The sequence below is a fragment of the Belonocnema kinseyi genome, chromosome 10 (genome assembly GCF_010883055.1).
Source record: "Belonocnema kinseyi isolate 2016_QV_RU_SX_M_011 chromosome 10, B_treatae_v1, whole genome shotgun sequence".
In the NCBI taxonomy this organism is placed as follows: domain Eukaryota; kingdom Metazoa; phylum Arthropoda; class Insecta; order Hymenoptera; family Cynipidae; genus Belonocnema; species Belonocnema kinseyi.
Window position 1 is genome coordinate 69,639,744 of NC_046666.1, and position 12,929 is coordinate 69,652,672.

The 12,929-nt window shown below is 33.6% G+C and overlaps 1 protein-coding gene across 1 annotated transcript in view; it reads right to left on the reverse strand.

Annotated features, from left to right (window-relative positions):
- Positions 1–12,929, reverse strand: part of LOC117181607 — a 327,912-nt gene that overhangs the window by 40,125 nt on the left and 274,858 nt on the right. Inside the window, exons 20-22 of the mRNA XM_033374469.1 lie at positions 10,838–11,936; positions 7,050–10,735; positions 6,706–6,765 (exon numbers count right to left, since the gene is read on the reverse strand). Of these exons, the coding sequence (XP_033230360.1) occupies positions 6,706–6,765; positions 7,050–10,735; positions 10,838–11,936 (4,845 nt within the window). The remainder of the gene's footprint in view (positions 1–6,705; positions 6,766–7,049; positions 10,736–10,837; positions 11,937–12,929) is intronic.

Sequence of the window (12,929 nt, forward strand, 5' to 3'; positions counted from 1 at the left end):
GTTTTAATAACTTTTATTTGTACACGGCTCCGCACGGCTACCCTCTCAAGATGCAGAATAAATTATTGCGCAACACTAAACGTTGTTATGCAAGTTTGGAAAAAACATCTAAAATGTCGGTGCGTACAAATTTTCATAGAAATTCATGGTAAATGATCTCGATTCGAGAAGAGTCCAAATTTTAAGCCATTTCGAGTGCCCCTAGCACTTGGATGGATGACTATCTACGAGGTATGACCGGGTTGTGTACTCGAATTTTGAAAACCCGGCCAAACTCGGAAGGAGGTTTTCTGCAGTTTTCTTCGCATCTTGCCAAATGTTTAGGCAACTGCGAGTAATTCGAATCAACTCGTTTGTAGCCGCATTGTAATTAATTAAATTATACTAAAATTCATACAGACTATTATGAAATTACTGGAGAAAATTAATAAAACGAAATAATTACTGAAACTAATGAAAATGAAAGTTTTTACCTTTATACAGTTTTAATTTCTTTTTTAATTCTTATTAAATATATAATGCATTCATTTTCTTATCAAAACTAATTTGTTTAAAATGTTAAAATGTTAATGTTAGTTGATACCGTCAAAAAATTGACTCGTATCAAAACCGTTAAACTCTTAGTTTTAAATTGAAATTCTGTAAATACTCAATAGGTCTTGTCAATTTGCAAAGCAACAAAGAAAAGAATTATAGGATAGACATTCTTAGTTGATTTCGAAAACAAAATGATTCGCGGGATAAAGGCCAAACTTTTAATTTTTGAAATAAAATTGTTTAAATAATTAACAGTTCTTGTACATTTTACAAGCAGAATCAAAAGAGTCATTGTATAAAAATTCTTACTTAACTTCGTAACAAAATTAACTCGCAGAAAAAAGAAAAACTCTTCTTTTTAAATTAAAATTATTTAAATGAATGATAGTTCTTGTAAATTTGCAAAACAACATAGAAAAGAGTCATCGAATAGATTGTTAGTTGATTTCCAAAACAAATTGACTCATAGGATTAAAGCCAAACTTTAAATTGTTTAATAAAAATAGTTTAAATAATTAACAGCTCTTGTAAATTTTAAAAGTAATATACAAAATAATAATCGGATAGACACTCTTAGTTGACTCCACAAACTAACTGGCTCTTTGAAAAAAGGTCGCTTTTAGTTTTTTATGAAAACTGTTTAGGTAATAAATAATTTATGTACATTTTCAAAGCAATATAGAAAAGAGTAATCGTATAGACATTCTTAGTGGATTTCGAAAACAAATTGACTTGTAGGATAAAGGCCAAACTTTTAATTTTTCAATTAAAATTGTTTAAGTAATTAATAGTTCTGGTAAATTTGAAAAGCAGCATAAAAAAGAGTCATTGTACAGACATTCATACTTGACTTTGTAAAAAAATTAACTCGTAGAATAAAGATTAAACACTTACTTTCAAATTGAAATTCTTTAAATAAATAAGAGTTCTTGTAAATTTACAAAGCAAAATAGAAAAGTCATCGGATAGACACTCTTAGTTGTACTCCGCAAAACAAACTGGCTCTTAGAAAAAAGGTCACTTTTAGTTTTTTAATTAAAATTGTTTGAATAATGTTTGTAGCTCTTGTAGATTTACAAAGCAACATAAAAAAGAATCATTGGATAGACATCCTTAGTCTTAATTTTTTAATTAAAATTGTTTAAATAATTAATATTTCTTGTAAATCTACAAAGCAGCATAATAAGTTTAATGTATTCTTTAAAAAATATCCATTTATGAAAATTGTTTAAATAATTACAATGTTTGAAGATTAAATAAATGTTTAAAAAAAGATATATGAGCTTCACTCGAATTCGGCACGATCGCTAGGAATCTTTACATCCATTATGTAAACAGATCCCTCGAATGTGCCTTAATGCCTTAGAGCTAGCTTTGAATGAAATGCAAGTCAAAATTGTACAATTCAAACTCTAGACTCGACTTGTATCCCTAGCATCTACCGCCGCCATACGGAGCACATAAGGGCTAGAGCGCACTTCGGTGGAAATGCCTTCCTTGATTTCATAATACGCAGCTCTGTTCTTAACCTGAAACTGATTCTAGATCGCATTTCAGTGCGCATGCATTGCCTGCATAATAGATTCCGCTGATCTCGATTCTGATTTCGATTCTGATCTCGATTCTAATGAATAGGCGGCGCGTTTAAATCCAACCAATAGGTGAAGAGATAATGTGGCTTCAGACTTCGAGATTATATCGCAACCTCTTTTTTATGATAGGATTGGTCGAATTTTTAAACCAAAAATATTAAAGTTCGACGAAAAACAGTTGCATTTTGAATTAAATATTTGATTTTTCAAGTAAAAAGACGAATTTTTTATAAGAAACTTGAATTCTTAATCCAATAGGACAAGTTTTCTGTATAAAAAGACGAATGCTCAATAAAATCGTAAATTTTCGACAAAAAATTACTTTTTAAAAACAGAGTTGAATTTTTAACAAAATAATTCAATCTTCAACCAAAATGATGAATCTTTAATTTCCAATCCAAAAAGAATAATTCTTAACAAAAAATATAATATTTAAAATTTCCACTAAACAAACGAATTTCCAACAAAATAATTAAATCCTCAAAACAAAATTCTCTACAAACAGTTAAAGTTTCAACCCAAAAATATCAATCTTTAGCCAAAAAGTTAATTTTCAACCACAGAGTTCAATTTTCCACCCAAATAATTAAATTTTCAACACAAAAAGAGGAATTCGTAACAAAAGCAAAAAGACCAAACTTTCACAAAAGAGCTGAAATGTCAATCTAAAAAGTTGAATGTCAAAAAATTGATTTTTTACAACAAAAAACAATTTTTCAAGAAAACTGATCAATCTTCAACCAATAAAATGGATGTTCGTCGAAATAGTTAACCTTCCAAAGAAGTGGTCGAATTTTCAACGAAAAAAATAAATTTTCAAACAAAAGTGGAATAGTTAAATTTTCAGTTAAAAAAAATAAATGATTGATAACGAAAAAAACCTAATTTTCAACAAAATAGTTAATTCTTTAACCAAATTGTAGAATTTTCAACAAAGATGAATGTTGAACCAAATATATGATAGTAGACTTTTTAATGAAAAAGAATTAACGTTCAATGAAAAATAGTTGGATTTTCTTATTGGGTTTTATTAATTCAGTTTGAATTTTCAGCTAGGAAATAAGAAAAATGGGACGTTTCCTGAAAACAGGGGGAAAATAGGAATAGGAGAAAGATTGCGTTTTTTCACTTGCCAAAATAATTCGGAGAAGTTCAGTAAATCAGGTTTAAAAAAAATCATGAGTATTTGGTTATAAGTAAATAAACGAAAAATATACTCTTTTAAAAGTATATTATATTTTAAGCGAAACTGAAATTAGAAACATTCAGTCTTGATATTAAAATTTAATTAATTTTATTTTTATAAGAATTTCCATCCACGCTCAAACCTCCTTAAAAGATGGACAAACTAAAAAAATCTTGCTTGAAATTCTGCTTTTTATATGTAGAGGAGAGTACTCGAATATGAGATATTCTCGTAATATGAGAAAGCGGGGTATCAGCTAAACAAAGAGATCCACTCTGTTGGTTCTATCACTAACTTGCAGCCCTTAAAGAAAGAGTAATTTCGTGGTATAGTACATTTTTCATTGGGCTTCTAAAGATAATAGGCGAACTTTTTGCGAAATCGATGGTGGTCGAGTTCTTGGAAGGGAATTCTTTAAACCCTATTTATTACTAATTAAATATGTATTTAGCAGTAAAGTTTGTCTGGAGTGATGGGGATTGAATAACTAAGTAGGAAAATATCGATAGTGTTGAAATTTTTCATTGTACAGGTCAGGCATAGTAAGTGCATAGTTGCACGGTGTGGTTATCATAACATGAGATACCTGTGGTTTTTATAACACTGTGGTTGCGCGGGGGAAATTGGTTACAAAAGTGTTTGTGACTACTGCAAAAAGTAAATATATCTAAATAGCAGTAAATTTATACTTCGGAAACATAGAATGAAGTTTTTCATTAAAAATAATACTTTATATTGTATTTTATTAGGTATTTCCTGGGGTAGCTCATATTATGAGAATAGTTTGACGAGTTTGGAAAAAGCACTTTTTTACATTATTTGTATTTTCGGCATAAAAAAAATTTCAATAACATTTTTTATTTGAGCTTCTTATGATAAACTAAATTTACTTTAAAATGACCTAATTACTTTTAAATTCAGTTCATAGAATTCCGACAATCACGCCAAACAGAGTTGGTATCTCACATTTGGGTACTCTCCTCTATAATTAAAAAACTAACAAGTTTATATACATTTTTTCAAATTTAAAGAATTGAAGACACACTTCGTAAACAAAAAACGTTTTCTATGGTAGTCATTAAAAAATATATACAAAATTCAAAATTAGAAAAATTGAAAATAGTTTAAAACAAAATATTATTAAAAATATCTTTTTTCAAGATTTGACGGTATCTTAATTTGAAAGAATCAAAAGCACAATTTCATATCCGTAGCCACCCTTATAAGATTTTTCTTTTAAAATAATGAACAAAATTTCGGAGAATAAAAAATATGATACTTTTAATAAATTATAAATATAAAAGATGCAAAAGTAACTTCTAAGTATCAAAAATAGAGTTTTTAGTGGAAACTTGGACTTCAGTTAGATTTAAATTAAAAGTTTTTTATTTGAACTAAATTTTGACGAAACTAACAGTAACTTAATTAATACTTTGAAATAATTAATTGGTTAGTATGAATTAAATATCCTTCGTAGAATAAAGTCATGATTAATTAAAGGGTCTAAGCCCTTAATGACCTTAGACTTATCGTTGAACCTCACCCATATAATAACTCATCTTTCAGCAATGAATCAAAACTTATCGATTTATGCATTACAATCATTTGATAAAAGTTAAATCGATGGAAAGAAGCTGCTTGACCTTTTCGTCGTTAATCACGAATCTTACATTTACGTGCAGTGAAGCATGCCAGATGTCGATTCCGGTTCAAATACGAGCAGGCATATCATTACTGTACACAAATAAAAATAAAAAATAAAAAAAATAAAAAATATATCTCCCTCTTCAATTCCCTGTTATTATGCAAGGTAAGAAATGAAACACACATCAGGCAAAACACGCAATGAAAGATTTTAGAATTCTCTCTAACATATGCTCTCTATATATGCCAAAGAAAATTTAAAAAAAAACTAGAAATGGAAATAATTATTTTTAAAGAAGAACTTAAAACTCTTTATATTACAATTTTGTTGCATGAAATATCATTGGGTGCAACAACGCATGCAACATATCAACATGCGATATTTGAATCTTTACACGTTCGAAATAATTCTAGATGCTTGGAAAACTCAAATGAAGTTTTTGATTTATGAGTATCGTGTTAAAAACAAAATTCCAATAATAGGCCAATGTCAATAAAGATAAGCTATATTTAAAGGATTTTCAGTTGAATTAGAGACGGCGTAGCTTTCTTTAAAAAAGATCGAATTTGCTGCAGAGTTTATAGAACTTTTAGTAATTTTATAAGTGTACGGATATTTTCTTTAACAGTTACAGAGCTTTTTTTTCAATCTGACATCATCAAACTGTAAGTGTTAATAAAAGATTCCGTCAATTTTACAGGATGTATCATAAATTAGGAAATTACTGAAAATTCTGTGCAATCTGCAGAAAATTCATTAAACTTCAAGGAAAAGCTATGCCGTCCCTATTTTGACTTTATAATTTAATCGAAATAAAAAAATATATTGCAAAACCAGAAACTAATAAACAAACCAATTTTTCGTTCAATTTGACCCATAAACTTCAACTTCACCAGAAGGTTACTGAATAGCAAAATTTAAGATTGTAGAATATAAAAACAAAGGACAAACTACAGTCGTATTTTTTACATCAATATCAAGTTTTCCACCCTTTAGAAATATTTAGAAGATTTAGAAGAATACTGAAAAACTACCTCACCATACGACAGATTTCTGACTTGAGCGTTTAAACAAAAAACCAAAAAACAGAATATTGTGAAAATTTTCTATATTTTAATTTATATTTGCAGTTATTTTCTGGTTTTAGAGAGATTTTTACTCATTTATGTTTATCTTGAGAGCAAAAAATCTTAATATAAAGTTTCTTTAGAAAAATATTGAATTTTCGAGAAAAATAAGACAAAATTACCCAAATAAAAATATTGTTCTTCTTACTTAAAAATAAATTTGAACTTCATAACAATGTTGCACAAAGTTCGAAAAATTACAAATTTATTACTCAGTTATAAAATACAACTTTCTGAAACTTTTTTAAAACATTCAGCGGTTCCTAAAGTATGAATTCCAAGAACGAAAACTATTTTCTTAGACAATCATTAAAAATGTATAATTTTATTTTTTAAAAAACTTGTCCTAAATCGTAATATTTACTTAATTTTTAGTTTTAAATATCAAGAAGCCCGAAGTCTGTCCAATAACTAACAATAATCAAAATCAGTAATTTGATATTTTCATTTGCAATGAAGCGTCCCTTAATTTACCCAAAAAGAAGTTAAATTAACATTTAATTATTTTAATTAAAGCATTGAAGAGAAGCAAATTCATCAATACAAAAATCACAATCAACAAATACAAATGACAATGAGATAAGTAACGAAATCTAATCGTTAACTAAATGGCATTACCTTGAAAATCGCCTCTGTAGTGCTGGGCTTTGGGCGGTGGTGGTGGTGCGATCGAGTACTCTATGGACGAGCGAAAAAAATGAAAATAATAAGTAGCCGTTCTAGCACAAATCGCTGGAAACGAAGCTTAACTTGGACCCAACGTCCTTCCTTGGCGTAATCCTTCTACGTTCTATCGATATTGGCGCTGCTTATCTTAATTGGAATCTCTTTTAAACAAAATAATCTCTTAAAATCTCAATAATTAATAAACCAATCTTCACTACACTTTTTCCTCAAAGAACCTGACTATGAATCATGATAAAAATAAAAAACGAAGTTTTTAGTTTACAAAAAGACCGGACCTTCAAAAGTAACCGTCGGTCTTGCAGTGTAAGTTGGTAAAGGTGGCCACCAAGGTCGAGATTCTCGTCGAAAAGTTGGCGAAGGTGGAGGAGGTGGAGGTTGATATCTGTACCTCGGCCTGTGTTTGCTAGGGTCGAAATTTTGATTAGCAAAGGCATCTTCACTTTTTTGTTTTAAAATGGAAACTGGCGTCCTCGGTCTCACTGGAGATGACGAAGTGGCTCTTGGTCTTTCCATCCTCTTTCTTCTTCTTGGAGGGGTAATGGAACTCGCATCAGAAGCAACATCCTTCCCACCTTCTTTATTATTTTCAAGGTCAGGTGGCGAAGACAATGAACGTGCATTATCTCGTCGACTAGGATACTTATGAGCAACCCATCTCCCAGCCAAATAGGGTGCAATATCTCTCAGCTCATGAACATTCGGCGTCGAGGTAAACATCTCTCCCAAAATCGATGTTTTATCATCCTTTCCAGATTTTTCAAACTTCTCACGAACCCTGCCAACAGGACGTTTCGCCTCCAATTCTTTCGTTTCCTCCTTCATCGCGATCGAATTAATGGATTCGAGAATCGAAGAATCCTTTAACTCTGCCATTTTGCTAATGACGTTAATGTGCGGCATCGACAAGTCCTCCAGTCGGAGTGGAACTCTAGGAATCGGTGGCGAACTCCCTGATCTTCTGGCTCTTCCTCTCACTGGTTCATATTTTTTGCGTAACCAGGCTACATCCGGAATCTCTTGAGGTTTGATGTAAGCTTTTCTAGCATCACTCACCTTCCTCAGCAAGTTCCTCGTGAGTTCAGGATCACTTTGAAACCTCTTAGGAGTCACTATAATTTTGGAATGACTTAGGGAAAGATCTTCAAGGCTTTCAAACTTATTCCGAAGTCTACGAACGGTTCCGTTTCTCACCAATTTTAAATACGTTCGCCAATACCTTTCCGGATCAGGTGATGTGCTTCTGTGCCAAAGACTCTCGAGACTGCAGGATGAGTTCGTCAAAGTCCCGTCTCGATAGGGACTGACACTGCGGGGTCTTTCATATTCACGGTCTCTTAAACAAGTGCGGAATTGTCGCGTGTTCAGATTGTCCGGCGAAGCGGATGGACTTCTTCCTCTAGTCCCCCTTCCTCTCCTGGGAGAGATCGACCGCGATCGAATTCCATAAAAAGGTAGTGTCTCGTACTTCGCTGATTCAACTTCACCAAAGAGTTCTTTCAAGTCAGCAAAACTTTGGGATAAAGAAAGTTTGCATCTTTTAATGTTGCTACTTATTGGAACTTCCTTTTTTTCAATATTTTCAAAAAAATCCACCTTCTTAGGTACTTCTTCAGAGTCCTTTTGTACAACTGTTCTTACTGATGCTTCGGAACTCTCTGTTGCACTATCAAACTCACTTCCAGAAGTTGAAAACTTCACTAAGGACTCTGGCATTGCCATTGCTAATTGTGGTGGTTTTTTGGACCATTCCTCAAGGACGTTTTCTACTCGTCGAATAGTTGAAGGGCTTCCGTTGTTTGGTGTTAGGATTAGAAGAAAGTCACTTTTTTCTTTTGTGTTCTCTAGTGAGGAAGTCGTTCGTGGAGGTGTTTTTTTTTCTGTATCGATTTTTGTTATGTCTTTAGATGCCATAGCAGCGGCAATTGCTCCTCTAGTTTCCCGTGGACTTATCGACTTTTTTTGCACCTTATCCAAAACCTCTTTGCTGAGAGTGAGAGATAGTTTTTTCTTCTCTAACTCACTCAATGAGGAAGGAACAACTACCCGGTCTGATTGAGACCTTTCTAAACTTCTGACTCGACTAATTGAGTCACTTCTTTTTTTCAAATGATTATCAACTTCTTCTTTATCGACAATCATCGAATGACATCTAACATGAAGTTTGCTATCTTCCTTTGAACTATCTCCAGTCTTCGGAACAATGATCTCATACTTTTTCGATGAGTCTTTTTCATGGCTTAACTTTTCTTTTGATGGTCCTTGTGAAACATGCTTAGGAGGGAGCTTCTGGAGATGATTCTCACTTTGTGAGGCATCACTCTGTTTTTTTAAAGACTTAACTTTAGGGTTATCACTTCCATATATTTCTTTCAATTGATTCTTGAGTGTATTCACCTGATCAGTGGATAAACTGCTCCAAAAGTTCTTACTTCCCCCAAGAGTCCTTTGAAGAGACGATGTCACATTCAACTTTTCCTGGTCTGCTTTATCACTCGCTTTTTTTGACATAGTATTTGCAACATTAACGACGGAACTACCTCTCCAGAGAGGCTTATAAACATCTTTCTTAGACGCTATCTCTCTTTGCCTCGTTGCTTCCAATTCACTTTCTTCATTAGCAAGTTTCCTAAATTGTTCTTTAATATTTTCGACTGATCTTTCCTTACATCTAAGTCCTGCATCCCCTCGCCATCTGTATCTATCAAGGTCCTTGGTACTGAAGAGAAAATCCTTCTCTTTTTGTGCTGTTTTCAATTTTCCATAAAGAACTTTGAGTTCCTGATGAGCTTTTTCCTTGGTTCGAACTTCCTTCCAACGATCGTAATCTATTATCTCCTTGTTTTTCATTCTAGGACGAAGATCACCAGTTGAAGTTGTCTTCTCCAATTCTCCCATCTTCTCTAAACTTGCATAAAAATCGTGTAAATCTCTGTACCGGTTTGACTTCTTTTTGCAGTGGAGAATCTCTAGGATATACTGATGATAATCTTCTCCATCAGTATTCAAAGAACTGGTGCTTCTTGCTAGAGACAGATTGGAACCCAATCCTGCTTTTTTATCAAGAGAACTGTCTACATCACCTACACTTCTGGCTCTGACTTTCCTTGTTTTTTCAATACTCTCCTCTAAATTTGGTCCAGAATCAATCTGATCTGTCATATTTTTCTGATCTTGTCTCAGATTTCGTATTCGACGAGATAAAGGAGACCTCGTAAGTGATGGTAATGAAGAACGTGATAAATTATGCTCCGGCAAGGTCCTCAAAGGTGGTTCACTTAGACTTCTCTCTTTGGTTTCCCTCACCGAATCAGAACTGCGACCACGTAGAGAAGCAGAAGATCCAAAATCTTCAGCACCTCGTAAGCTATCAAATTTACTTACTTTTTGAAAAATACACCTACCAGGACAAGAAACACCACGAGGACTCGAAGACCTCGAAGAAAGACTTTCTCGATCCCAGTTTTTGAATCTAGAATCAGAAACTGCTCTCTTGTTTGTAAGATAGATGTTCAGAGACCTAAGAGATGGTTCCGATTTGAAGCTCTCTGTTCCTAGTTCTTGAAACATCTTCGCCCTTTCAAGTACTGCTGATTTTCTAAAAATGCTAGTTTGAGAAGGCGTTGGAGAAATGTTTCGAAGAAAAAGACTTTGAAAGAATGTATTAGACCTTGTTGCTTCCTGATGTTTCTTGATTTGCTCTATAGTCAAAGCTGGTATCTCATCTTCAGAGCTAACCTTCTGTCTAAGTTTCCTATCTGGTTCCTGTCTTTTAATAGACATAGATTTCTGTACCTCACCTTTTTTACTATTGTAACTCTTTGATTTTGAACTTTTTTCCAATTTATCTTTCCTCATTGTCTTCTTTGGTGATTTTTTATCTTCTGGATTTATCTGTATCGTGAGAGGTTTAGCTGGGGATGTTCTCACAATGGTCTGAGGCTTATCTCGGTACTTTTTCCTTCTTGATCTATCACTAGAAGTAGTTTTAGAAATAGAAGATAAAGAAGGTGAAGATTCTCTAGCTAATGGGTTAATTATTTTTGACTTTGGAACCTCGTGTAACTTCCGAGCACAAACCGGCGACGAAGTTGTGGATATTTTTGATAAACTCGTAACGCTATTGCTCTCTTTAGATTTTTGCAAAAGTTCCCTAGCTTTAGGGGATATCGAGACTGTGACTTTTAAGAACTTATCCTTAAGAGGTTTCGGTTTATTGAGACTAGAACTTGATGCGTAAGGAGCTGTCGAAGTTTTGGAGATAGTTCCAGGAGGAAGAACTTTGCTGGGTCCTTCTTTATCTCTCAGTTTAGGAACTGGCTTCTGTAGATCAATGGGCACCGACAGATCAGCAGAAGATCTGCTGAGTCTCTTGCACGACTCCTCTTGTTCTTTCCTTGTTCTTCGAAGTTTGGATTGTTCTTTCTTTGCAGAAGCTGCCAAGGGTTTGGTACCGTTATGTTGGCAGATGGGTGTAGCTTTTCCTTGACTTTTACATGATAGATCACACGTCTTCATAGGAAAAAATATCCTTTCTTGTGGCTCCTTTGTATTTCTTGCAGGACTGGAATTGGAGGAAATTCGGGGACGAATTCGATCAAGACTCCTAGAGAGACAAGCTTCTGATTTGTGCTTTACAGGATCTGGTGAGAGAATTCTTGAGGATCTACTCAAGCAAACAGGACTAGAAGAAGCAGCTCTAGTAGTTCTCAGTTTCTGAGCTTCGTCCCTCTCTCTTTTATGTTTTTCCAAATTGCCACTGAGTCGTTCTCTCAAGAACCTAATACTCGAAACTTTATCAGCTACAAAACACTGTTCGTGTCTTGTTTTAGGTTGTTGTGAATTGTAACAATTCGAGTAGAGTTGGAGTGCTCGATTATTTCTAGAGGATTCTCTTCTTGGTGGTGAGGGAGGTCGGACTGGAGATGTCACTCTAGAGGAAAGTCTACCCGAAATAGAAGATGAGCCTTTCTGTTGTCGCACAGGTATGGAATGGGTTTCGGTAGTTGACCTTTTCGAAGAAATGGTCGCCATAGAAGGTGCTTTCCTCTTGTACCGTGCAAAAGTCATCGACGACTTGAACGACGAGGCTACAGGATTTTTCCTGTGAACTCGAATCCTCGTCAAAGTGGGAGAGATCGGGAAATACTCGATCTCAGAGTCGTCTGTGGACAGAGGTTGGGATGTGATGGTGTTAATGGTAATCGTCGATCTAATCATGGCGTACCCTTTCACCAAGGTCAAGCCGTGTGAGATCACTTTAAAACTCAGCGTGCCGTTGCGCAAGATCGAGATCCTCTTCGTGGTGCACGTGTTGTGTAAAAGAGAAAAAAATCGGCAGAGAAAAATTTGCGTACCAATATCGATAGACGTTTAAGAAAGTGATAAGTGTAATTTAGTTAATTATGAGGAACTCGCCACTTGCTGTTTTGATATACATCGAATTTAAGGTCAATTCAAATAAATTAACAAAAAATTCGAGTTCAACTGCATTATACTGAATTTAGGTCAAATTAAGTGACTTAAACAGATGCCAAGGTCAAATATACTGAATACAAAGTCAACTCAAGAAAATGAATTTGATTTCAAGGTAAATTGAACAGAATTCAGTGGTGGTTAACCCCTCAGTTTAAGCGAAATTTTTTGAATTTTGCAAGTACTTCCAATTTTAAGAAAAATGAATTTGTAATAGTTATTTCTGTCGGTGAACTTAAAATTCTTTCAAGTGTTAAAAAATGCATAAGCCTTTATGATCAAAATTTGAAGTGCTTGCTAAATCCAATCAACTTCTTCTTTGTAAAAAGAATAATTCAGCCATTCAAAAGCCGATATTAACGAGCATGCTAGTGATGTGAATATTGTAAGTGGAACCAAAAATCGTGTACGAGATTATAAACGAAACCAAAATTATCGTCAAAAAGGGTATTTGTAAAGCTCTTAAAAGATGTAAAATAATAAAATAGATGCGATATACTAAATAATGCACAAATTTAAAATAACGTGCAGGTTGCAGATACTATAAACTTCTTTCTAAATTTTCTAAGCTCTGTTCTACTTATGAAATACAGTCTGTCAAGTTAAAGCGTGGGTGGCTTTACTCGCAGTCGGTAAGGTGTATCGACATGATTTTGGTGTCAAAATATTAAGAAGAGCTCCCT